This window comes from Xenia sp. Carnegie-2017, unplaced genomic scaffold (assembly GCF_021976095.1).
Source record: "Xenia sp. Carnegie-2017 unplaced genomic scaffold, XeniaSp_v1 HiC_scaffold_2, whole genome shotgun sequence".
Taxonomy (NCBI): Eukaryota; Metazoa; Cnidaria; class Anthozoa; order Malacalcyonacea; family Xeniidae; genus Xenia; species Xenia sp. Carnegie-2017.
Genome location: NW_025813482.1, coordinates 1,100,706 through 1,127,039, shown reverse-complemented (window position 1 = coordinate 1,127,039; position 26,334 = coordinate 1,100,706). Strand labels below are relative to the sequence as shown.

The window sequence follows — 26,334 nt, the reverse complement described above, 5'->3', positions numbered from 1 at the left end:
TGTGAATGCTTGACATATCTGTTCAGGAAGTGGTGTTTGAATTCATAAATAAAGGGAGAATAATATTTTCTTTTTCTGTCTTGCATAGTTGTATTTATACTTCTTCATAGCAATGCATAATTTTTTGTTTCCTTTGGAGGAAGTCGAAGAAAGAAAGTGGCTCATATGCTCAGAGAAAATGAGGAAATATTTTTTTGATAATTGAAGTGTCAAGCGAAAGACGAAAGTCGGGATAAACCGAGTATTTAAAACGCTCCTTTACTCTTAAGGGATAACAGACCTTTACCTGTACCTGTGTACCTTTATTTGATACCCCAACTTTACTTGTTTTCAATTGTGGGTATATAATAGCGGAATGATTGAAAGGAGTCCGGTAGAATAACAGGAAATTGTTGGGATGGAGAGAAAAAGCAAGAAAAAGGCAGTGAATAGCAAATATATACTGAAAAATGAAAAATAGTCATCCAAAATAAGGAAAAGAAAAAGACAAAGAACTCTTATGTTGTCGACTAGTTATTTTGATATTTATTGTGAAAGAAGTTCCTATGTTGTCTGTTTGAAGGCCAATATGACCATTATATTGGGGCATGCAACGCTTCATCAAAAAGCAAAGAAAGACAAATGACAATCACTTTTTTGTAAACACGTAAAGTGAGGTAACAAAAATACTTAACCTGGACGTAACAAGTTTATATTTCGGCAAATAAAAGAAACATAATATTTGATGACGGGCGATGGGTTCATAGCCATGTTAGCTACAAGCTATAAAAAAGGAAGATTAAGATCCATTTTGAGAGACTTCGTGTTAGAACGATGAAATTATTATTCTATGCTGTTTAAAGATAGGCAAAGCCGATTTATCTTTCTAATTAGCTTTAATTTGTGATTAATTTTCGTACAATAATTTTTAACAACTACCGGCTATTATTTGTTATAAAATCATTCGGGGTGTAATCGTTCTCACTTATTTTTCAAATGTACAAGGTGCTTTTAATGAGATAAATGAGCATGCGTAGTCTTATCCCCCGCCAATATATGATGAATGTAATTTTAATCAAAGGCCATCGAAGCCGACATATAAATTGAATGAAATAGATTCAGAGCAGTTTAAAGTTTTTCTGTAAAGAAATAAGTGCAAATTCAGTAACATTAGTTTAGTTCTCATCACCTCTTTCACTTGATAACAAAAATATTGCCACTTTCGAGCTTTCGAAAGCAGTGTTCTCGCCAGGATTTTGCGAGTAAAGGATACAAGCTAAAAACCAGTTTTGAAGGGGGGAGCAGATCTAAATTTTCCATGCATCAGTAGAAAGCAAAATTGTACCACAAATTGCATCTGTAGTGTAAACTTTTTAAAACATACTTTTCCAGCCGACAGTTACAAAAAATAAACGAAAAAACACAAATTCAGACAGCATCAATTACAACATAAGGAGTTTGAACTTTTTAACTTCCCAGTCAAACCTGTGCAGAGATTTATTGGTTCTTCATGTTGTAAAACGAACAACAAATTTTTGCACAACAAATTTTTAGGGAGGCACGTGCCCCCACAGGTTTCCACCTAGCGACACCATTGCTGTGTTTGTCAACTTAACAGTGGGCACAAAACAATGGTTGGCACGGAAGTACCTTGGATGTTAAGGGAAGGTTTGAGTTTGGAAATTAGAAGATTTTCCCGAACGAGTAGTTCGTTCAAGAGAGAACACGAAGAAATTTTTTGAAATCTTCTAGAGATGCAGTGTGGCCAGTATATTTGAGATGGGGGGGAAATACTGGATGTTACAGGGCTAGAACTTTTTCACCCTGTAAGGGCAGAGATACCCAAGTGTTGTGAGACTCTTGTGTGGAGATGGCGGACCGTTGGGCCCAAATATGATATAGAAGAGCAGCGACACTTAAAAGAATAAACCACACAAGATCCTACGGCTTTGGAGATTTTGTCCTTGAAGGTGAAGAAATGAGACAAACGTACAGTGGTACGAAATACGAAACGGATGTTGGTATTGATATGCTTGTATAAAGATGAGGGTATGCTGAAGAAATAAGACGGGAAATTTAGGTATAAATCTTAAATGAAAGTTTGGCAGTATATGGTAGAGAGAAGTAGAAGACTTTATTTGCAATTGTGTCAACAATAGGTTGGGGTTGGCATAATTTGTCTAAAAATGTTCGTATACAGCGCGCAAACAGACGGGTTGGGTAGCTGTTGTTGTTAAGAACCTGTCGCAGCTATTCTAACTGGTTATGGAAGTTTTCATGGTTAAAGAAGTTTTTGTAGAAGCGATGCGCGAGAGAGAATATTAAGCTGCATTTATATTGGGGAGGGATAAAGCTGTGGAAGTTGGTGAACAAGCCAGTGAACGTTGGTTTACGATAGATGGAAGTTTAAAGGTACCATTTTTACGGATGATGCTGATGTCGAGGAAAGGAAGTCTGGAGATTCGATTTCGTAGGTGAACTTAATGTTTGGATGTTGATTATTTAGGTAGTTATAAGAGCTCTAAGCCCAAAGCTCTAAGATCTTGTGTTGCTTATAGTGTTGCTGCTGTTCTGCATCCTATTTGGGCCTAACGGTCCGCCATCTCCACATAATAGTCTCAGCACACTTGGGTCTCTCTACTCTTACAGGGCTAAACCGTTCTAGCCCTGTAACATTCTGAACAAAATTCGTTCCCATGCCCTCTATCATGTAAGCGCTTTATGTCAGTAACTCAATATTTAGATAACTGGGAATGATAACTGAAGCCAAAAATTGAAGACAAAAAATTCTTTGTCGTCATCATTAGTCATAACTCGTGTTTCTCGTGTTTCTTCATAAATAATTTGTGTTTTTTCGGATCTTAGGGGCCGGTTGTATAAAGCTCTTAACTACTTTTTAATTACACTTTTTGCAGTTAAAAAGTAGTTAAGTTTAACCACGCAGTTAAGTCAGTTGTATAAAAAAGTAGTTAGCGCTATCTGCAGTTAAAACGTAGTTAAAATTAACTATGCTAAGTTAACTTTTCAAAACAGTTAAATATGGAGGCTTAGCTTCTCAAAGATAATTATGGGTGACATATTGTTGATCAACAAGGTTTTACCTCGAAATTTTAATCACATTTATATCTTTCATGGCAAAAGCTTTTAGGTATAGAGCTTTATGGATGGTGTACTTCATTCGCCAGTGCTGTAAACAGTCCAAGTTTTGCCGACGAAAAACTGAGCCAACAACTTATCATAGCAAACATTTCTCAAACAAGAGCAATTGCACTTTTTATTGCAAATTTTGGCTCCGGCAGCTCCTTGCAACTCATAAGCAAGACTCACAGTTGAGATTGAGCCATTTCTTTAAGATTAGTGCAGATAACTCGCTAACATTGTCTTACAAACACGTACAATTCATTCATTGAAAAAAATAGGAATAATGTTATTCGGGCAATGAATGATGAATCCTATAGCCTTGGATTAATCAAATAATTAAATTGCGGGTCCCCCCCTTGCGTTTTGCTAGATTGTTTATCATATGCATCCAGTGTATGCATCATGTAAACTCGTTGCTCTATGGAAAATAAGCTATATTATTTTAAAACAAAGAGGTGCTACAGCATAGATGTTGTGCTAAGTCTACCAATGATAATACATATAAAAATACACGAGCTTTACAACAGTTTTTGTTGATGGCTAGTTTTTCATGTCTCAACTTTATGAGGTACAGTTTAGTATTAATATACATAAAAGATTTAAACAGCAGTTCCCTGATATATGTACATTATCTATTACATATGGTTTCTGAACAAGCAGAGAAGATAAATTACAGTTAATGACAGGTTTTATTGATATTTCATCATGTATATTCTATGCAAAAATGTTCATTTTTACTGTACATAAAATCTTGTCAGCCAAAATTTTTTAAGAAGCAGATAGCTCTAACTACTGTTTGATGATTTAAAAAGTAGAAAAAAAGAAATGAATAAAACTCCCAAGCTTTTGATAAAAATAGGCTAATAAATCACAAAGGTGATTTATCTAAAAATCAATCACTATAAACAATTACTAACGCTTTAAAATGATAAATTTTCTTGATGCTCGTACAAAAGAGCAAAAAACTTACCAAATATATTAAAAAAGAATCGAAAACTCGAAGCAGACGGCATCATTTGTTTACTTCGTGTTTTAATTCGGGACCTAAATTTGCCCCCCAATTTTACGCGTTCCCTTAAAAACGTCATTAATAACACCTCTAGTCTTATTTATTATCTCCATGGATAGAACTCAATGGGTAGCCTTCCATCTATTTTGTTCAATGTTGCAAACTGCAAAGCCAATCTCCATAGGCAGTAGCCCTGCAACCGTTGGCCCGACTTAACCGTGACCCGTGCTATCAAAAGAAGAACCAGAAGAACTAGGAAAAAGAGCAGGCCCAAAGCAATGGGCCAAAGGCACAAATTCCTCCCCCCCCCCCTGCCATAAAAGTATTCGATCGAGAGTGCTGTAATATCACCATATTATCACGCGTTTTGTTTTAAACGTTTGTCGTTACTTATTTCGCTTTTTTGAAAATAAACAATGGTAGATTGGAGTTGGTCGAAAAATGCAAAGAAAATCTATTTCAAATAAGGTAGGATTGATGTTTGAAGTGTAGATTAGTGCCACAATCGTGGCGTCGTGTGCGTCTCATTTTAACAATTATTAATTTATAATGTGAAATGCGACATGTTTATGAAAATAAACTGTGCTAGTCAATAAAAACTGTCGTACTGCTATCATTTTATGAGCCGTTGCTTTCACTGACGAAGCAGAAAAATGCTGTTCGTTTCGATTCATGAAAAGAAAAACACATAATCGTACTTTGTACTCCCTCTTCACGCCTTCGTTGTTCAATAACTTGGCTTTTGACTTAAAGCACATGCAACCTTGTTGAAGAAGGCTTTGTTCATTCCATGTTGCTTTACACTATGTTGAAAAGATATAATAATATCTAATGTGAAATTTATGAAAAAATCTCTTAATATGTAATTTACTGTGCACACTTAACCAGACTGTGTGCGCCACACTATAAACAACTATTAAATATGTCGTTTTCTATGATGATGTTATGTTTCGTTCAAAAATAGTGGACCATCGTCTTTTGCCTCTAAAGGTTTGATTTGCCAATGTGCACCAATGTCTAATTCCTCAGGACAATTTTCTAATTTCATCCAATTTTTAAGGGAAATTTTCCAGTGGCAAGAACAGCCCTTGAGGGTAGGTGATTTGTTTTTATTCAAACCTTGCTTGTATTTTCGTGATTTTATTCTTACATTAATTCAATTGTATGAAAAACGTTCTTACTATAATAAGAAAATGGTTGTGTGGATAATTGTCTTCATTCATACTGGAGCCTTTAATTATGTTTTTCTGGGTAGCAGGCAGTTTCAAAATTGTAAGGTGAAATAAACTCAGATCAGCTAAAATGTCTTGTAAGCATGTGCCAGCTTTATAATGTTGTCTTCTAGTATTTGGGTTGCTCTTTTGTTGATTTAATGCCATTAATATGAATAAAGTTGAACACAGTGTGAATAAGATTTTATATTTTATGAATATAATTTGACCAACATTTTTTACCAGAAGTGATCTGCAAAAACTTGATGTAACGTGATATACAAATTCGCACTACTGCACATTAATGAGAAATGCACACCATTTTTAATGACTTCATCAACTAAATTATCTTAGACATTAGAGATGATGTTAAGGAAGAGCCAGTCAGTCCTTTAAATGATGACAGTGAAATATGTATCACAGGTAACTAGTATGGAATTAAATTTTGCAGTGAGCATTGAATTCTTCTTAGAAATAGGAATTGGTTTTAGCAATTAAATTAAGTAATTGGCACATTGTTTTATGTAGTATTTTTACTAGAAATTTGTACGAAATTCACATGTGACGTTATTGTTGATTAGAAGATTTTGTTTCCGTAATGCACTTGGAATCTTGATAAAATGATTATTGAAACTGTTACCATCTTTGTTTATGAGGTGATGATAAAACTTGTGTCCAAAGCAACAAGAGGAGAACAGCACACACTGTGGCAGAACAAAAACGAAGAGATGCAATAAAGGTCACTGACATACCACAAGCATCTTTTTATGTACACTTTACATCCCCATTAATGTGCCCACGAGTGTATTTCCACAGCCATATTTTTTCCACTGCATCACATTCAATGAGTATTCACTTAATTGAATGATTAGGAAGGAATTCTTACATCAAATGTTGTTGCTACATAAATAAGCTACTTAGTTGTTTTGTATACCTTTTGCAATTACATACAGCACTTGTGATGTGAAATTGTACTTGTATTATGATGGAAATTTGTTTTGATCCTCCATTGGTGCTTTTTATTGAATTCCATAAACAAGTTCCGATAACAGTGAATCATTTATTAATTTTCTCTTTTTCATTCAAGTGGTTTTTCCCAAGCAGATCTGTTTACAAAAAATTACAAATTTACAATCAAAGGCCATTATGATTGGGTATTTTTTTATTGTATGAATAAAAATTTGAATTTTCAAATCAACTTCACAACATTGCGTGGAAAAATGTTATTAGACTTAATAATCAAAATATGCAATAATATCAAAAATATGTACAGTGTATCTTAAAAATCAGGTCTCAATTTATTGTGATGCATGAACTTAGCCATCACTCCATCAGAAAAGGGTTTGCTATGTGTTTGCCCAAGCTACTTCTATTTAAAAAATATATTTACTGCACCTTGTTCTCTAAGTTAACCATACCTTGTTCCCTTATGTAGCTGTGCACACCTTGTTCCCCTTATTGTACATATCTTGTTTAGTTGTTTCCTAAGTCAATTTATTCTATTCGCTGACCCCATTTTGTTTGCCTCTTTGACCACATCTTCCATAGTTTTGATTTATTTCTTTATTTTTTAATCATAGCATGTGATTCTGTTATACAGAGCGTAAGAGCATTTAAGTGATATTTAGGAAATGACAGTTCATGTTTTCTTTAGAAAGGCTATGATGATCTTCAACAAATTGTTCCCACATGCCTTGGGGAAGATTCTTCTGTCAGTCCGAAATTAAGTAAAGCTGTGGTTTTGCAGAAAAGTAAGTCTTTTTTCTCTAAGAGCAGTTGCTTGTTTCATATTGAAATGTTTGAAATATTCAAACCCCCAAGAACAAGCCTTTTATAATTAGGTATGTTGACAGCAATGTTTCTTGGTGTTAGAGTCAAGCCTATAGAGCTGAGCTGTATATTAACTCTACATGTATACAGTGTGCGAATTAACTGTGTGCAATGTGCAATTTGCACATCGTTTTAGCTAAAATGAAAACAAGTGCACATCACTGCAAAAAAACTTCTTTATTGATTACCACCACATGAATTGAAAAAAGTTTTCAAGCTTAATCTTTACTGATCTTTACTTTATAAACGAGTGCGCTGCACGACATAAAAATCCATTTTCTTTTGACTTGGAAGTCTGTCAAGAGTCAACATGGTGCTTATATGCTTATGACAATAGGGGTGTAATACATTATTAATGTCAATTTTTGCATTTGCGTTGTTTTGTAAACCGTTACGTACTGTTTTTAGCAATTGGCATCATAGGTATTTTGAGTATTTTCAGCAGAATCAGGAAACAATTTGATTTTGATTCCTAAAACAAGACAAAAAAACTTAAATAAGCCAAATTTGAAAAATAAACCAAAGGAAATTTTGATTTTAAATAAGCCTAACGCTAGAAAAGGACGCTAAATTTGCTCAACATATTAAGCCAAACTGGCAACCTTATCAGCCATACATTTTGCTTTTATATTTTGCTTGTAATATGACATAAATATGCTGTTTTTTTATCGTAAGTAAACATCAAGGATGTTACTGTTAATAATCAGAGAGCAAAATTATATTCGATCGGTTATTCTCTTTTTATTTTTGTCTTTCTTGCCATCTTTGTCGAAAGGTTGTAGCTACCAGAAAAATTAATACAGTAAAAAAATGGATGGAAACATCAAATGCTGACTCGTTTGAGTACTAGGATGATGGCCAAGTGGTGAATTTATTGCGCTTTAAAGTTTGCACAAAAAAAGAGAGAACAACATGCGCAAAAAATTTCTCTCATACATTTGTAACTGCATCAGCGGAAAGCAAATTCCAAGTATAAATATAATTGCCCAACATAAATCTTTTAATATGGCCGTGTATATACAATTATATTAACAATAACGTTTCGTCTTTAGCTTAAGACATCTTCAGATTAGAATGCATTTATAGGAAGTTAGAAAACATATATTCTAATTATAAATTATTTACAGGGTGTTAAATTAAAAGGTATAGTAATGATAGTGTTGTGTGATTTTTTGTGTTAAGGGATAGAGTGGTTTTGAATGGAATTAGATAAGATTTAATGGAATAGAACTGCCTTAGACATTAAGAGATGGTTAAAGCTTGGAGATGAGGAGTATTTTACATAGTGTTAGAAGTTCGACTTTTGTATTAATTGAAAAATTTATATTTTTATTTATGCAGCAATCGAGTATCTCAGGTCCATATTGGATGAAAAAGATCAACAACAACAAGAGATCGACACTCTGAAGAAAGAAGTTTTGGCTCTTAAAATTATGAAAGCGTAAGAGGTTTTTATTTACATACGTACGTACGTGCACGATAAAGCACTCGTTTTGCTTACGTAAGTCAATTTTCGTGTTTTCCCGGAAAACGTTCCGATCACGGAAGCCTGGATACAAACTTATACGTAGGTTTTTTAAATTAAATGACGTTTTTGCAATTGTGTAACAGACTCCAGGTCTTCTATGCGGTGTTTTTTAGACATAGGTCTCAAATCTTATGATATTGCTCTTTCTTACGAATTTTTGGATGATTCAAACAATGGTTTTCACTAGTCAGAAACATTTTATATAAGAAATAATTAAAGTCTCTATCCGTAAGAAAACAATGGTTTTCATAAGTCAGAAACATTTTATATAAGAAATAATTAAGTCTCTATACGTAAGAAATAATTATGTTGTTGCTGTCCCTTCAACTACATTCGTTATTTTAGAGAGATTTGATTATTTTTAGAAACTATGAACAAATAGCCAGTTCCACTTACACACCGGTGAGTTTAACTGTATTAAAATTTCATGAACTCAATCAAATAGAGATAGCTAACTATACTAAGTTTTCCGATTCCAAAAATTGTTCTTAGATAGTAATGATTAAAATTTGAATTTTTATACCACTTATTTGTGAGCTCTTTTGCACACCACTGCATAATAGTGTTCAACAGAGCTCATAAATTTGAAAGAGAAGCACTTTGTTTTAAATAAAATTAAAATATACATTACATTAAAAACTGCCGAACAAGCGCTTTGAAAAAAGGCTTATCCAATTACGTAATATACATATGTTTTTTACCGGCTGGGAGGTCCGTCGGAAAAAATATTTTCATGATAGGTAATAATCGTAAGAGGCTGCCCGCTCAGGCAGCCAATCAAATTGCTGGAAATCAATAATTATCGCTTTGCACCGATAAATAAAAAATAAATATAGTTAGAAATCAATTTCGAACAAATTGTTTAATAGCGGATTGATTAATTGAGAAGAGCAGATAATAATGTAGTACCTATAAAGTATAAATGTCCTTTTTTCCCGTAAAGTTAATGGACCATCTTTATACAGATCGAAATTAAAGTAGTAGAGTCGCGTTTAAAATATATTGACGTACGTATCATGAACGTAAATGTTTGAAACTTGCCTTGAATCCCTACTTTGACATCTTTTTTCCCAATATCAAGGTATAAATGGCTATAAAAATCTACATACCTACATACACAAAGTGTGCCATTTTTTCATATTTAGTTACATTACCCACAATTTCCACGTAAAAACTGTATAAGATTGATGCTTTGTTGGCTGGGGTCAAATGTATCAGTTTTAGCCACAAAAATCTGTCCATCATACACCCTTTACACTAGCTTCGATGAGAAAACTTCTTTTAAAAAACCGAAAACAATCTTTTATTCCAATTTACTGTCCCAAGTTTGGCAGTATCTTTACGTATCATTTCTGTTGTCTAGGGTATGGGTTCTACTAGCAATGCAATAACAGAAGAAGCTAAATTTAACTTGGTACAGTATATTTCACTGAACAGGCAAAATTTCATGCATCTTTGGTACAACAGAATTACGAATTCTTTTCCGCATTGTATAAACTGGTTTCTTCTTTGGCACAAATATGTAACGAGATACCCTGATGTAAAGGTTGCCTTTAATTCAATCGAATTATATTTCATAGTTTAAAAGAATAATGGACGCGCAATTTGTCACATTCAACAATGCTGCTCACGTGACGAGCTTTTCCGCCCTATCCGCGTCCATTTTTAAATGGTTAGAAGAGGAATGTAAGCCACAGGTGATGTAACTTTTGATTAAACACAAATCATACGATGGAGGCAAAAGCCTCCACAAAGCCTCCAACGGCGTCGTCAATCCAGGCCGCCTAGGACAGCTCACGTCATTTTAAAGCCTGTCCACACGATCCGATTGATTTGATCCGATTGTTTCGGTTCCGACTTTTGGTTGCTTATTCTGACGGTGCGATCACTTTTTGATATTTATATTCCTTTAGATATTTATAGTTATTTGAATAGCAATTTGTGTTATCCAGTGTACATTTATCGATATATTTTTCGTATTTTTTTTTGTTGTTTCCAATTTTTCTAAGTCTTTCAAATCAATGTAATTTGGCTGGTAGGATTTCTTTGACCTAAATGAAAATAGGACAAAATCGGATCCGACAAATCGGATCGTGTGAACGGGCCTTTAGAATTCGAGTCCTTAAATCTAAATCTATCTTGATGTCTTATCGACGACGGTTGAACCGAACTCAATTTGTGGACAGAAAAAAGGATATATCTTTGATATTTGCATCTCAAAAGTTTATATATGTAGGCCTACATAAATTTGTAAAAACTGCGAAAGTTTAGTGTCCTGAAGCGTAAAAAAAACACAAATAAACAACGCTGGGCCTGCTCTAATTTTGGGGGTTTCCTTGGAGTCAAAACAATTTTACTCATAAAGCCGTATGTCGATGATTTTGCTTTTATTTATATTTTTTATTGAAAAAATATACTGCAATATATTTTTAAAATCAAAAAACTAGTTTTAAATGATAGAAAAAACGGGCCAGCAGAAAAATGCCGAAATGGGTGAAACTTGTTTCATATCATTCTTTGACGAAGTCCTACAAAAGATCTGTTAAATCACAAATACTTTACGACGTGGAAGCGTCCCAGACCCAGATCCCTCGCGAAAAATTGACGACGTCTGCGCGAACACCTTAGCAGAAAATGATAATAATTATAATAATATGATATTAATAACACAATAATAATAATTCTCCTTAAGTAGAAACTAAGGATGTTTTGTTACCCAATCTTAAGTAATTTTGATTGGTCTTTGCTTTACTGCACAATTAATTTATAACTTAAACAAACTTGTCCCTTCTAAAAGATTGCAAAAATGGATCACTCGATCTACTTACCATCAATCGTATAGAGAGAAACAATAAATGTTCGTTCGCTTGTGTTTGTTGAATCATACAGTCGAGGTTAGGGTTTTGGAAAGTTATAATTTATATTTTCGAATTATTTTATGTTACAGAAGTTACAAGAAATTGTGGTGGAATCTTTGCAGAATACAAAAATCAATGGGATTTAATGCCAGGTTAATTGACTTTGACGTCGCAAATGTCGAAGGAGTTTTGAACTAAAATATGGTGACATTTGTTGCATGTACGCTTGGAAGTGGAATCACTTGAAATTTTGGCTTCAAAATCCATGACATAGAAACTGTTTATTTTTCACTATAATGCTTTTAACTTCATTCTGTTGCTTTATCGCTTAAAACTCTCAGATCATCAACGGATTTTCATATTTTTTACGGTGTTAAGGCTGAAACACACTAGGCAGTCGCTTCAGTCGCGCGTCCAAAGCGAATTGATGCGCACGGGTCAGTCGCTTGAACGCCAGAAACACACATGCAGCGATAATCGCGACTTTTACCGTGGCGTCTATTGAACATATCGGAGATTTCTGTTTGTTACACAGACATGACTTAAACCTTTTATTTTGGCCTTTATTATAGCTACTAGTATATGAATATTTACTCAGTACAAACTAAATTTACTCACTATGTGGAGAAAAGAGAGCAAGCCAGTTAAAACACGCTGATATGATCATAGCCCATTACGCGTATATTGTGGGCAATTTTATTCTGGGCATTTAGATTGTGCATTAGGGTTCCAGTTTGTAGCTTCAATTGTCCCTATTTGATAAGTCTTGAAACTGAAAGTTTCCAGTGTTTTTTCACTATATATTGCCCTCGTTTTCCAAGGAATATCTATGAATTCGGTATGATGCTTATGACAGGGAATATAATATGCATTTAGGAAGTTAAAATGTATCTATTGGCCAATCAGTGTAAAGTGACCAATGTCAAAAGTTGTCAACATGTTGAACTTTCAAAGCGACTAGCTGACGCGAAAACGCTACTAGCTTAGTAAGCGGTAGTTTTAGACGCGCGACTAAAGCGACTGCCTAGTGTGTTTCAGTCTTTAATGCTAGAAATTTTGGGTGGTGAGCTGTTACGAAAATGAATTAAGACAAAGTAAGGTAGTGAGGATTTTAGGGCGGTCGAGTAACGTAGCTACCAAATTAAGTGTACAGAGTTGATATATTGCCCAGAGGAACTCGGTTCAGCTGTTTTACCGACTTGTTTTGCTAAAAATTGGGATGGGTAAAATGTGTTTTTTTCGGGGTGGGTGGGTAGGTTAGGCACCCCTTAAGGAAATCTGTCCGTGTATAAGACACAAGTGCTATTTACGGTTCTGTTGTTTCACGTGGTTAGCTAACCATGAACTGCTTGTAATCTGGACCTACGTACTATTTTGCGGTTGCCACATTGATACGTATCCAAATTGAAATTTCACAGGTATTTTTCTATTAAAAAATGAAAATACCATAGAAAAGCATTCAAACTTCTCTTCTTGTATTTAGTTTTCGAAGCGGCTTTCTTTAAATTGTGGGTGGGTCTTATTCCACGTTCCGTCGACTTGTTTCTTGAAAGAAAAATTGAAAAGACATTTCTTAAAAATAAAAGCTAATAAATTAATCATAAAAAATATACATAGATACAAATCGAATAAAGTATATAGATACAAATACATCAGGGCTAAAGATATTAATTCAGTAGGAATAAAGATACAGTATAAGGTAAGGCAATATAAAGGTAGATAGTGATAGAGTTACATTAAGTATACAAATATACATACATAAGAACATCGATACTATTGATACAATAAAATGAAATAAATATAAAGGTACATTGATAGAGGATATAAACAGCAATTTGCCGTAGGGATATAGGTACAGTTAAGGTAAAGCAAACATAAAGGTAAATAGATGTCATAATACTAATAATAAAGATGAAATTACTGAGAGAAGCTAAATCAAACATTATAAACGCAACGGATCATTGGAAGACTATAATACACATATTTATTGTGTCTTCAAAAGATGATTTATTATGTAAGGTATGATTAGTTTCATTGGTCGGAGCTGATATTCTTCGTGATCTTCTGGAGAAAGAGTAACGCAATCTTCTTTCAATCTATTCACTAAAGTCACACAAACTACTGCTGCAGATATTCCTGCTTTACGACACATTGCAGCGAAACACAATGATTCCATTTCAATGTTACATACTCCAGCCTTTTTAATGTCCTTAAGGTAGGTCATTTTTTCCTGTTCATTGAATTCGCAGAAAGCACCATCTAATCTGGCTTGACCTGCAAAAAAAACCCAACCTACTATAAAGCACCTTTTGCCAAAAACTGTTATTGCGTTTACACTAATGGAAAACTTACCAGAAATAAGCAAAATAATGATCTCGATCAAAAAAATTTGTTTGATTTCAGTAAGCAAAAAACCAGAAGAAATTGCTTTTTCGGAACAAAACCAACACAAAGTTTACATGCCTTAAGATAATGGCATGTACGTAAGAAATAAATATACTTTATATAGTTACTTCGGTGAAATGCTTGATGAACATGTTATAAAGTTTCCAAGACACTTGCGTTGTCAAAGTTTGTTTGAAATATTGGTGAAGCCATGTAATCTTTGATCTGAGGTGTAGGTTGGCTGCGCTTAAGGTCTTCAGAAAATTTTAAAATCGAGCAGTGAGGATAGCGCCGTAGATAAAACAACTGCACAGATACACAAGTGCATCCTTATTTATAAATGTTCAAAGGTGCATAGCAGAAGAGGAAAGAAAAAATTACACACTGAAATCGTGGCTTACTTTAGACTCAAGAATATTCAAGAGTCAATGGTGGAAAATTTCTTTCTAAGTACAATAAATACAAATATCTTAGCCCATATGGACATGGTTAACTAATTTATCCAATTCTATGAAATCACAAAAATGCAAAACACGAAGTGACAATACAATTAAATGAGATTATGAAATTATACCTTCGTAAAAATCAGATGCGCACATCGTATCTCCATAGATTACAGGGAAATCGACATCAGTTTGAGAACAAAACTGTATTTGAGATGCCAGCTTACTATCCAAGTCACTGGGATAATAAAAACGCTTGCCAAGGATCATCTTATAAAAATGATTAAAAGCGGACAATTTTAAATTGGGTAAATTTTAAAGCTCACTCAAATTATTACTTTAGTTATAAAATACTAATCTAGGTCTACCGCACTTTTTTTGTCAGTGTGTTAAGATGAAGCTGGAACAATGTCACTTCATAGAAAAACAGTTTCAAAGGGTAATTGTAACAAAAAAATAATTTTTTTATGAGAAAGTACCAATTTTTTGGTTGTTTTTATTTGGGGGAGGGGAATTTCTCATGCCTGCTAGAGACATATACTGTACAAATGATGTACATGGTGTGCGTCAAAAAGTTTTTAGTTCCGAAGCCAAAAAAGCGGATATTTAGAAATACGTGATAATATTTTAAAAGTGATGTAATTGTTTCCAAAATGATCAATCGAAAACGTTAACTAGTGGATGAAAATCTTCGAAAAAACACATAGAAAAACTATTGTTTTATAGAATACAAGATACACACATTTTCATACTTGGGTTCCATCGATCCATTCACAGCTTTTTTTGTTATTACAACTGTTCCGGGTTCAGTACCTAAATTTAAAAAAAATCTTGCAGAATAATCTGAATGATTTTACACTGCATGCGAATGCAAAAAAATGATTGTTGAACTATCGTTATTGAACCATCATTATTAATGTATACAAAGGTCATTGGCAAAGGATTTTCAATCTGTGATAAACATAATAAATAGGCTATTGTGGTAAATAGGATTTTTAAGAAATTAGACATTGGAATGTTTTCAATAAATCTTTAACAAGAAAAATCAGTAACAACACATCAAGAGTGAATAAATGGAAAGTAATATGAGTTTTGCAGTTAGCTGTGTTTGAAAATTTATTTAAAATATACAATCGTAAAATATAAAATATGGAATCACAATTTCTCAAGATAATTTGCATTGTGTGCTTTTACATAATTTCTATGACCTTAACTATATTATGGATTTCTGAGCTGTATCTGTTATAAATACAAACCTAGGCCACCAGAAGTTCCAACTCTAAAGAACACCACCTCATTAGCACCAGCATAGCTGAGGACCTTGATGATTTCATTAAGAACTATAGATATGGATGGAACTCCAATACCATGCTACAAAAAAACATGTTGTTTCAATATATAAATCATATTCAAGAGGAAATAAAAATTTTCTTAAATGCTTGAAGTCAACATCACAAAGCAAATACTTTCACTGAATTGCATGCTTGGATGATATGCTAAACCAATATCATTTTGCATGTGTTAATGGCTTTCAACTCAAAAAGTCTTCAAATAAGCTATCTATGTAGTTGGGGGTTATAAATTGTAAAACATATTATAGGAGAAGTTCGTAGCAACTTGCATGTTCTGAATCAACCAAACCTGAAAATTAAGGGTGGATTTAGAAGGTGTGTGTACTGGGTGACTGGTCCCTTTTATTTTTAGAAAGCACTAAATGTTATTTTTGGTTTATTTGTAAAATTACTGAATTTGCATTTTCAGTAAAAGTAATTTACAAACAAACAAGCAGCTTATCAAACCTACAATTCTTTTCTCATGCTAAAACTTGCAACAAAATTGATTTTCTTATTACGTACTTAAGCGATACTTGGGAAAATTCCACACAGAGGTGCATACATAGCTGCCTGCATAAATTACAAATCAGTTGGCTAATTTTAGGACAATCTATCAATGATTGTCATGATAAAGTATCACGTTCTTCATATAATATGAAAAAATACTTACACTAACAGTCAGCACTTTGCCAATCTTATAAATAACATAGCGATCTGTCCTACTCAGATTGGAAACTTCCTTGTCACCTGCAAAACCAGCAAGTTGAAGTTTCTCTTTGATGAAATTAGCAAATTTCTTCATTCTGTTAATACTTCCTCCCATGCAAACAAACTAAAGTGAAAACTTCATTTTAATACAATTGGCCATAAAATAAGTAATAAGTTGTCTTCAAATTACAGAGCAAAGGCCATTACACATTAAAAAAAGGGTTCAACTTGGAAATATCAGAGTTAGTAGTTGTATAATCAAAAGTTGAGATTACGTAAATGATTTTGAGTTGTGACAAACAACAGATGAATGTACTGCTAATGTGCATAGATGAAACAAAGGTCATGACTACATACTTGCTAATTTTTTGCAGATAGTTGGAAAAAATTGTTTGTTAACTCTGTATGATGTAAAGTTATATTGCAAACTAGCTGCTCAATTTCTTTATTCTTATCAACTCAAATTTAGGGAAGAGCAAACTTCAAGCAACTATTACATTTTATACAACCACAGCAAACAGTTCTAAAATAAACCACCATGTACAATCTTTGGGAAACACAGTATACAGTACAGAAACACAGAAACACATGTACACTAATGAGCCATAACAAAAGAAGCACTGCTGAAGAAATTGTACTCAATATTTGGTGATTTAATTACTTCAATGTCATGATAATATAGGATTGAATGAGATTTTGTCAAGAAGTTAAACAAAATTATCATTATATAATGGCACTCAAGAGTTCACATAAAACATTTGTAGAATGAACAAAATAATTAAACAAGAACCCACCTTCACATCACCAAAAATTCCCTTAAGATCATCTTCTGTGCTTAAGCCAAGATGAAATAACTCATCATATTTCTTTCCATGTAAATGAGGATTCTTAACATATTTGAAGGAGGTCATTTTTTAAACAACTGCTACCTGATATGAAACATCTACAATTTACAAAGAAAGAATACACAGAAAAACTCTTTTAGAAAAGCAGTAAAACAAGTATGTAGTCCTAAATGGCTAAGAAAGAACAGACAGGACAAACAGTATTTTATTTTACGATACAGTTACAGTAGCTTTATATTTACTTTACATGATTGTGACTGACACTACATAATTAAAATTCAAAATACATTTATAACAATTTCATTGGTTATGAATTTCCAAAGAATAAAATCTTACCAATCTACAATCGATAAGCTATTCACCGCTATTGTAAATGTAATTTATTTCGCCAACCAGTGCATATTCCGAAACGATATTGGCACAACCAAGCACAACGAGATATTTTAAACTTATGCTACAACTTCAGTACATCGCAAAGTCCACGAATCATTCGATTGTACAATCTGAAAATGAACTATATTTGGTTTCCGGGAAAGAATTTGCAACAGAATGTAGAAGCCAGAGCCTAGCTATATCTACTTCCCTAGATTGATCAGTGATCACAGCTGAGGTCATTTCAATGATGTCACCACCACTTGACTCCAGACCATGCTCAGACTAAGCTCCACTTGTGCTCTCCTCCCCCCTGAATCTACTATGAATAAATATTTTAGGTTGTTGATGTCATTTTATTGCGATTTTTGTTACATTTTTGCCTACTCATTGGTTTTACTTTGAATTTTTTTATGGTACACCACAAATAATCTTTTCATTCATCATATTGTCAGTTATTGCAATAAAAGAATCATGTTATGTTGAGCAATTTTTACGTCTCGTTTAATGCTCGAATAATCTGGTACGAGAATGGCAAATCAACCAAAGGATATTCCTAGAAAGCCAAAGGGCCAAAGGAAACCCGCTAAAAATCATCAATATATTGAACCAAAACAATTTAGTGCGAATGAGGATTTAGCAAACTTGAAAGGAGGTAAGTGTTTGAAAAGTTCATACTAAATAAATTAGCTCTATCTTGTTGTGTCAAGGATGAAATAATATTTAACTTAAGGTGGTCATCCCCCTTTAGAGCAATTTTTTTTAGTTTTACAGGTAGACACTTTAAAACAACATTTTTGGGAAGTGCTGAATGTGAGAAATCATATCTGACAATTTTTTTTTTGATCACTCATTAATTATGCTAATTATCAAAGATGGCGACTAATTAATTAGCATAAAATGAGCCTCTTTTCAAACACGATTGCATCAAAACTGCTAATCAGAAACTTATATATAATACATATTTACAAAGCTTATATGAAGAGCTAGTGCATGACACTTTTTGATTTTGTTAAAAAGCTATTTTAAAAGAAATAAGTGAGAAAAACTAGGTATTCAGGAAAATTTCATTCTTCGTTAGATGCATGAACCTTAATTTTTCATTATTATTAAACATTATCAAATTTTTAAAAGTGTCATGCATTAGATTCAGTTACTAACTATTACCACAAAAAATTTGAGCTTTCTACAACAAATATTGAAAAAGTAATCGTGTCACAAAAATTTCCTTCTAAGAGGAAATAAGGAAAAGGAGAAATTAGCATTTGAAGTTTTATAATGATCTTACTGAGACTAGAAGGCACCAGGTTCATAAGTTTTTCCTTCATTCTGTTCACAACTATCTACAAAGTTCTTTCTCATATGCCTGAGTGTTTTTCTTATTTTTTTACCTTCTCTGTGCTCTTCTTGGAGCATAATTTGATACGATCGGTATCACAATGCAATGCACCATTTGTAGTAAACAAGCCAGGTAGTATGTCTAAGTCACTAAATAATTTGAGGAATAATATATCTCCTTCATTGAATTTAAGCACAGCCAAGAAGCTTGAAAGTGCTACAGTTTCCTGTTACACATATGTGGACTTTGGGCATCTTTCCCATATTAGCCCGTTCAGACACTCGTTCACATTCTGTGTCAAACCATGTGTACACTTTTCCAACAAGCTTTCATCACTTAGACTTTCATAAATGGGTTCAATGAGCTCAACAATACTTTTTGGTATACCTTTCTTATGATGGTATGTTGTAGGGTCTTTCTTGTATCCACACCAACTGTCTTCAGTGTCGGGGCAAAGTTCATGTTGAGGGTTATCATCACTTGATGCCACATGATAAAGGGATGCCTTGATTGCTTTTGCCATTTTATCTATGTCATGCAGGTTCTCTCTCACTGCCAATCCATAGTAATTTTGCAGAAGGTCAATTTTAGCATCAGTCAATCTTCCCTTTCCACTCACACCTTTACCATCCCAAGGATTATGTAATGGGAATAGCCATTTTTCTTCCTCATGTCAAGATGACAGTGTATATTACCACCACACTCGGGACAATAAAACATCATGAACACTTCAAAAAGCACAGACAAGTCAATGAAAATTGTACCATCATTGACGTTTTTTATTGGAGGTGGACATTGTCCAATTTTCTCCGTATTGCTGCCAACTTTCATCACAGTATCGGCCATGTTTGGCCATCTTCTTGATTTTTGATGGCGGAGTTCTAACCGCTTTTCTCTTTTTATTCCGCTTATTTCCCATAATTTTTAAAAGTAAGAATTACAAAAAATATACGAAAAATCAAACAAAACAAATATTTCAGGCGTAACTAAGTAAAACAAAGACTATTCTGACGATTTCAAGAGAGCACTTTCGAACTGCACGAGGCGAGCAAAGCGGTATGATTAGATGGCTTCAAGTCGTTGCTATGCCGACTAAATCCTACCAATTACAATGAATCTTTCCACAAGAGCGCTGAATAACATACACCAAAAGTACAGCTCGAAAACAGCTATTTTTTTTCTTTTTTCGGGGGTGAAATATGGTTAAAAACACGTTGCTATGGCGTTGCTAAGGTTAAAAATTTAGGACATGGTCTCTTTGGTGGCTTTTTTTTGATATTTTGCATTATTCTATCGAAAAATAGATCCTATGTTCATCAAGTACAATAATCAAAGTAACATAAACTGCAAAAAAAATTTTTCGAAAAAATTTGAAAAAAAACATGTCTGAAAGGGAGATGACCACCTTAAGGATTTTTCATTTCTGTGTATAATGTGTATGGTTTGATTTTGGTGATCCAGGTCATCTATCTACCAACAGTGTAATTTTTAGTCTATTGATAAGAAATTCTGTCTGTTGAAATACATCCAACTCTTCAGTTCATACTATGTTGACAGAGGAAGTACATATATGATCTATCTGTGTTTTGGAGATTTACACCACTGAGCTTTTAAACCCGCAAAATTTGCTATGGAGACTTACACCTCAGAAGTGTTACACCCCCAAAGTTTACAATGAGAATTTACACCTCTGAAGTTTTACACAAATTACACCCCCAAAGTTTACAATGAGAATTTACACCTCTGAAGTTTTACACCCTCAAAGTTTACAATGAGAATTTACACCTCTGAAGTTTTACACCCCCAAAGTTTACAATGAGAATTTACACCTCTGAAGTTTTACACCCCAAAGTTTACAATGAGAATTTACACCTCTGAAGTTTTACACCCCAAAGTTTACAATGAGAATTTACACCTCTGAAGTTTTACACCCCCAAAGTTTACAATGAGAATTTACACCTCTGAAGTTTTACACCCCCAAAGTTTACAATGAGAATTTACACCTCTGAAGTTTTACACCCCCAAAGTTTACAATGAGAATTTACACCTCTGAACTTTTACACCCCAATGTTTACAATGAGGTTTACACCTCTGAACTTTTACACCCAAAGTTTACAATTTTACAATGAGAGATTTACACCTCTGAACTTTTACACCCCCAATGTTTACAATGAGAATTTACACCTCTGAACTTTTACACCCCAATGTTTACAATGAGAATTTACACCTCTGAACTTTTACACCCCCAATGTTTACAATGAGGATTTACACCTCTGCACTTTTACATCCCCAAAGTTTGAACTAGGATTTTGAAGCTATCGTATGATCTCAACTCAACTGTTTTTGGACTTACGTATACCCACCCAAAATTAGCAAAGTTTATTATTTTCTACTTCTATGTCGATATGTACCCATAATGACGGCTTGAGTTTTTTTGGTATGAATTAAGCACATTTAGGACAAAATTGGATATTTCTCCATACATTTTTGAGTAGACTCTAATTTATATGGTTAATTGATTTTCTTTGACTCTTTATTTATTAGAGTTTTCTCAATTAAAGGATGCATACATTTTAAAAGATCAGCAGTTGTATGTTATGAATGAAAATTTCATGGCATTGCAACAGTCATATCAGAATATGCAACTTCAGTATGAAAAAAAAATGGGCGAACTGGTAACAAAACTGGAAAAAAGTTATGATGCATACCACGAGAAGTTTGTGAAGGTTGAAGAACTTGAAGAAAAATTAAAAAGACATGAAGATGAGATACAACAGACAGGTGTGCAGGTAAAATATCATACTTTTGCATAATTTTTGTTAAATTAAATTATTCATAAAAATGCTACGTACGTACATCATCTTACTTATAAATGATGAAGTCTTTTTTTGAGGAGTGCTTATGATTTGAAATACCATGCAACAAGTTGAAGTTACTAGCGAAATGGCTCAGCATTCACATACAGGGTGACCCAAAAAGATTTGTACCCATGAAAATTTCAATTATGGCTTCAATTAAAAAGCTATTTATTTCAAATTACAATCACACATCATTCAGTTTATGGAAGACTATTCACAAAATTTCGGCTATTTCTGTCAATTTTTATTCAATTTATGGCTTTCCCAAGATGTGTTCCAAATGTCCACCATTTCGTTGCAAGCAAACCCTGTACTCGTCTGGCAAAGTTTTGAATCACTTTTATACACTCCTCTTTCGGGATGGCTCTTATTTTTGAAGAACTTAAAACTGCCATCACAGCAAAAATGTATTTTTGCAGTTTTTTTAACATTAAAATGTATGTCCATGCATTTCAAAAATGCGAATGTTTTTAGGGTTTGGGGAAAATATTTTTCAAAACTTATGCTGTGGACACTTATTTAAACATTCGTCATATTTTTGAATGCTCAAACGCAATGCAGATTGGCTGAATTTATGTGTAAAAAATCAAAAAATTGTAGCCAATCTGTATGTATGAGAAAACAATCTCGAGCATGTGCAACCTTTGGTCTCGGGCTTGCACTGATCTGCTCTTGACTTCTCCCAAATGTCTCCTCGGTTTGTATAAGCCCGTGCAAACAACATAAACATCTTTTATTTTTTAATTGAAAGCATACGTAAAAATTAATATAAAATGCACCAATTAATAACCTTTGGAGAAGAAAAGATTATCATAGCAGGACGAAATTGCTGGCTAGCTACAATAGTCACCATAGCGATGCTATATTAATATAATGCTTTGATACAACAAATAATGCAGAATCAATAAAACATTTTCAACAATATGTTTTAACTTTTTAAGCAAATTTATTAGCATTAAAGAGATACAAGTATGTAAAGCTTCCAAACTATCCATAGTTTGCACGTTTCACACCATCCGATTTCTCTGATCCGATTGTTTAGGTTCCGTTAATTTTATTGACATTTATGTTCGTTTAGATATTTATAGTCTTGCGAGGAGCCATTTGTTCTATCCAGTATGCATTTATCGATATATTTTTCGAATATTTTTTCTTGTTTCCAGTTTTTCTATGTAATTTGGCTGGCCGGCTTCCTTTGATCTTGTCGGATGAAAAAGAGCGAGGTCTATTTCCATCCGAAATTTTTAGATTGACGGATCCGACTATCGGATCCGATATATGTGTTCACACGATCTGTTTTACAGGATCCGAAAAAATCGAACGGGCCTTATGTAATAAAAATCAAATTGTCTTCAGCATCACGAGATGTTGAAACATGTTTTATTAAAAAAAATTGTCGTATTTATTAAATGCACATTATCAATCGTGCTTTTACGCAGTTACGATAAATAATTTACGTAATTGTGCTTTCGACGAATGAAAAAATAAGGCTCAAAGCACTGAGTCGAAAACATAATTACATTATTTATAAAAAATCCAGAAGAACTCCTATTATGGACTACAAAGTATACTGTATGTAAGTAAATATTTTGTGCTTGGAAAACACTGGTGGGTACTGCCATCACCTCCGGTACTGAGCATTATTTCTCAGCAAAAATATTTTAGTTTGGTGTTTCAAAATGTTAATTCGTATGATTCTGTAGAAAAGAAACCTTGGTATATCAAAACAAGAGGAATACAAAAAGACTTGCGAAAACAATGTTAATGATGTGCTTTCCAAGATTGGCTTGTCACTTGTTGTCGTTGATAAAAATTACGAAATAGCAGTCGTGGATTACAAGAAGCTGACTGGTTTGTTAAACGATTTATCATCTCTTGCGCAGAGCAAAAATCGTAGCGAACATCAAGACATAATGTTCATGGGAAGCTCTAATGAAAAACATAAAAACAACATTGGGATGGCAAACACTATGAATATGAAAACGGGAAAACTTGATCAAGGTAATTTTATGTCGTACTCGCTTTCTAGAATTGCTAAAATGTCAATATAATGAGAATTACTTCATATGGATGCAACCTTTAATTATTTGAAAATTAGTTACGATCAACTTGGACATTATATTGAAGACATATTGATATGGAGACAAAATTTTCACATTTATGTAGGAGAAGGTAAAATGAATTGCGTCCTAGTAGAATGGTGGGTTCTCAAAAGAATTACAACAACCTTAAAAGAACAGACGGAGTTTGTAGCCAATCTAAAGAACACCATTAACGAGCAAAACACTTGCATTGAAGTTCTTATGGACGCAATGAAAGAACGAAAAACTCAATCAAAGATAGACCAGCGCAAATATGTCAAAACCAGAAAAGGGAAAGAAGACGAAACGTTATGTTTAGATAGAGGTTTTACCATAAATTTGGTGAATGGTTTTGATCACACAAGTTTAAATACAGTTGATGATGAGATGACTAATAGTTGCACGAGATCGTCATCCTCATTGCAGAATGTAAAACAGAAAGACATTTTACCGAGGTCCGACCTCACAAAATTACCTGAGAGAAGTGGAAAAACTAGTCAAAAGGCACGTTCAAAGAAACGCAATTCGAACTCAACAGATAACCGACATTTACCCGGCGATACTCGTATGGAAAAACAATCACAACTACAACTGGACGAAGTTTGCCCAATTTGCAACATGACTTTTGATAGGGAATTTGACATAAAAAAACGCAATGCTCACATCAACAGCCATTTTGAATGATACTTGCTTCGTCAACTTTTTTAGTTATCGAAATGGCGATCGTGAAGTCTCATACCCTATTGACACCAGGTTCGTTTACGATAAACTGGAAAAGCGTTTTTCTCTTTATATTTGAACGATGCTTTGTTTGCTTATTCGAGAAAGGATAAAGATTAGAATTGCTCAAGAAAGCTCCTTTGCTTACGGGACGGCAGAAATAGACTTGTTTTATCATATGTAAAGTTCAGTAATACGTATAAAGACATTAGCCACGACATTTATATGGTGTTTGTCAAATTTTATATTTTTCATTCAAATGTTATTGTATACATAACAGGAGATTTATAAAATAGTCCTTTTGACCAAGCAAGTCGAGTAGTCGACTTTCTTTCGAATTAATTTTCTTAGGAGTGACCCAGTACTTCATACTTTCGATCATTTCTAAATGTACGTTTATAATTTTATAAATTTGATCCAATTTTATCCGTAATTTTTTGTTATCTATGCTCAAGACTTATCCATGTACAACAGTTATCCCTTCATTTTGCAATAATTTGTTCTTAAGCAGTCTTCATATTGCCAAAGCCAAGCGGGCTTCCATAAGAAAGCGGGGCGGGGGTTGACGAGGCTGACTGACATAGGACCAGGTTCAATCTATGAGCTACACAATGAATAAAATGGGCAAAGGATACTCTTGTCAATGCAATGTTTGAACACCATTGATATGGCCAGACATAACAGAAGCACCATCATATGTTTGCAAAACCAGTTTTTCTTTTATATCAGAATTCTCACGAAGTTTATCTTTGACAACTTGTGATATTGCTGTGGCATTTCTGTTCATACTTATACATCCACTAATCCTAATTGCCTCTCAATAATTTCACATGCTTTGTCAAACCAAGTAATAACACTTAGCTGCTCTTTGGTGGACACATCAGATGCTTCATCAACCTGAACACTCATAAATGTGCAATCATTTATTTCCTTTCTGATTTCATCTTCAATAATTGAATTAAGATCATTTTGAATTTTTTGGGAGACTTCAGTAAATCTTCAGTCACTAACTATATCAGATTCTGCTAGTCTACTGTGCAGTCGACGCTCAAATACAGAATCAAACTAAGCAAAACATTGGAGCAACCTTCTATGTATGTATGACATGCCGTATTTGTCGTATTAGTTTCTTCTAAAATCCATTGTTTTTTACGTATTATAAAATGAGTATTTGAAAATGCCCCCTCCCCCCAATTATCGTTCTGGCTACGTGCCTGGAGTAAATGTGTATCACTCCAGTGATTAATTGGGATATTGTAATGAATATCACGCACCAATAAACGGTTCGTCACCATGACAAATATGTCGAAAGTTGACAAAGTGAATTCTGAAGTCTTTTATATTACACACGAGAGCTCTGTACTACAAACTTAGCATTGCTATCCATGAAATATTTTCATGTAAATTGTAAACCAACAAGAATTAATAAGATCTCAGCATTTTAGCGTTTCTAACTATTTAAAAGAACTGTAGGCAAAACTAAAAATAGAACGGTTGAATTGACGAAAAAAACGGTTGTTTGGATTAGTCAAAGTAGCTTTTTGTAAATTTGTATAATTGTGGTTTAATAAGAATATAAATGAAATTCATTCATGGCAATTAACAATGTCTTGAAGCCGTAGTGTATGAACTCCGTAGCATAAGACTTGTGTTTATGATTAGTAAACCGAGTAGTAAACACTGTAGTTTTAAT

The 26,334-nt window shown here is 33.6% G+C and overlaps 3 protein-coding genes across 4 annotated transcripts; 2 read left to right on the top strand and 1 right to left on the bottom strand.

Moving 5' to 3' along the window:
• Positions 1-4,438: 4,438 nt before the first annotated feature.
• On the top strand, positions 4,439-11,905 carry LOC124440679 (max-like protein X). The gene is made up of 10 exons (XM_046991092.1): positions 4,439-4,597; positions 5,190-5,223; positions 5,695-5,763; positions 5,997-6,079; positions 6,995-7,091; positions 8,512-8,611; positions 9,064-9,100; positions 10,062-10,112; positions 10,279-10,395; positions 11,646-11,905. Exons 1-10 carry the CDS (start codon positions 4,571-4,573, stop codon positions 11,700-11,702), a joined length of 672 nt encoding a protein of 223 aa, XP_046847048.1. The 5' UTR covers positions 4,439-4,570; the 3' UTR covers positions 11,703-11,905.
• A 1,299-nt stretch (positions 11,906-13,204) lies between these two features.
• On the bottom strand, positions 13,205-17,934 carry LOC124440677 (uridine phosphorylase 2-like). Of its 2 annotated transcripts, none has more exons than XM_046991089.1 (7): positions 17,608-17,934; positions 17,221-17,369; positions 16,389-16,550; positions 15,641-15,755; positions 15,127-15,197; positions 14,516-14,654; positions 13,205-13,830 (listed from the first exon to the last, which is right to left on the bottom strand). In XM_046991089.1, the coding sequence occupies exons 2-7, from the start codon at positions 17,335-17,337 to the stop codon at positions 13,541-13,543; spliced, it is 894 nt and encodes a 297-aa protein (XP_046847045.1). In that variant the 5' UTR covers positions 17,338-17,369; positions 17,608-17,934; the 3' UTR covers positions 13,205-13,540. The 2 variants fall into 2 exon arrangements, with proteins under 2 accessions (XP_046847045.1, XP_046847046.1); XM_046991090.1 differs by having other exon boundaries at positions 17,221-17,313; positions 17,608-17,932.
• Positions 17,935-17,998: 64 nt separating this feature from the next.
• Positions 17,999-25,074, top strand: LOC124440674. The gene is made up of 4 exons (XM_046991085.1): positions 17,999-18,298; positions 21,527-21,771; positions 23,544-23,841; positions 24,007-25,074. Exons 1-4 carry the CDS (start codon positions 18,175-18,177, stop codon positions 24,603-24,605), a joined length of 1,266 nt encoding a protein of 421 aa, XP_046847041.1. The 5' UTR covers positions 17,999-18,174; the 3' UTR covers positions 24,606-25,074.
• Positions 25,075-26,334: the final 1,260 nt, after the last annotated feature.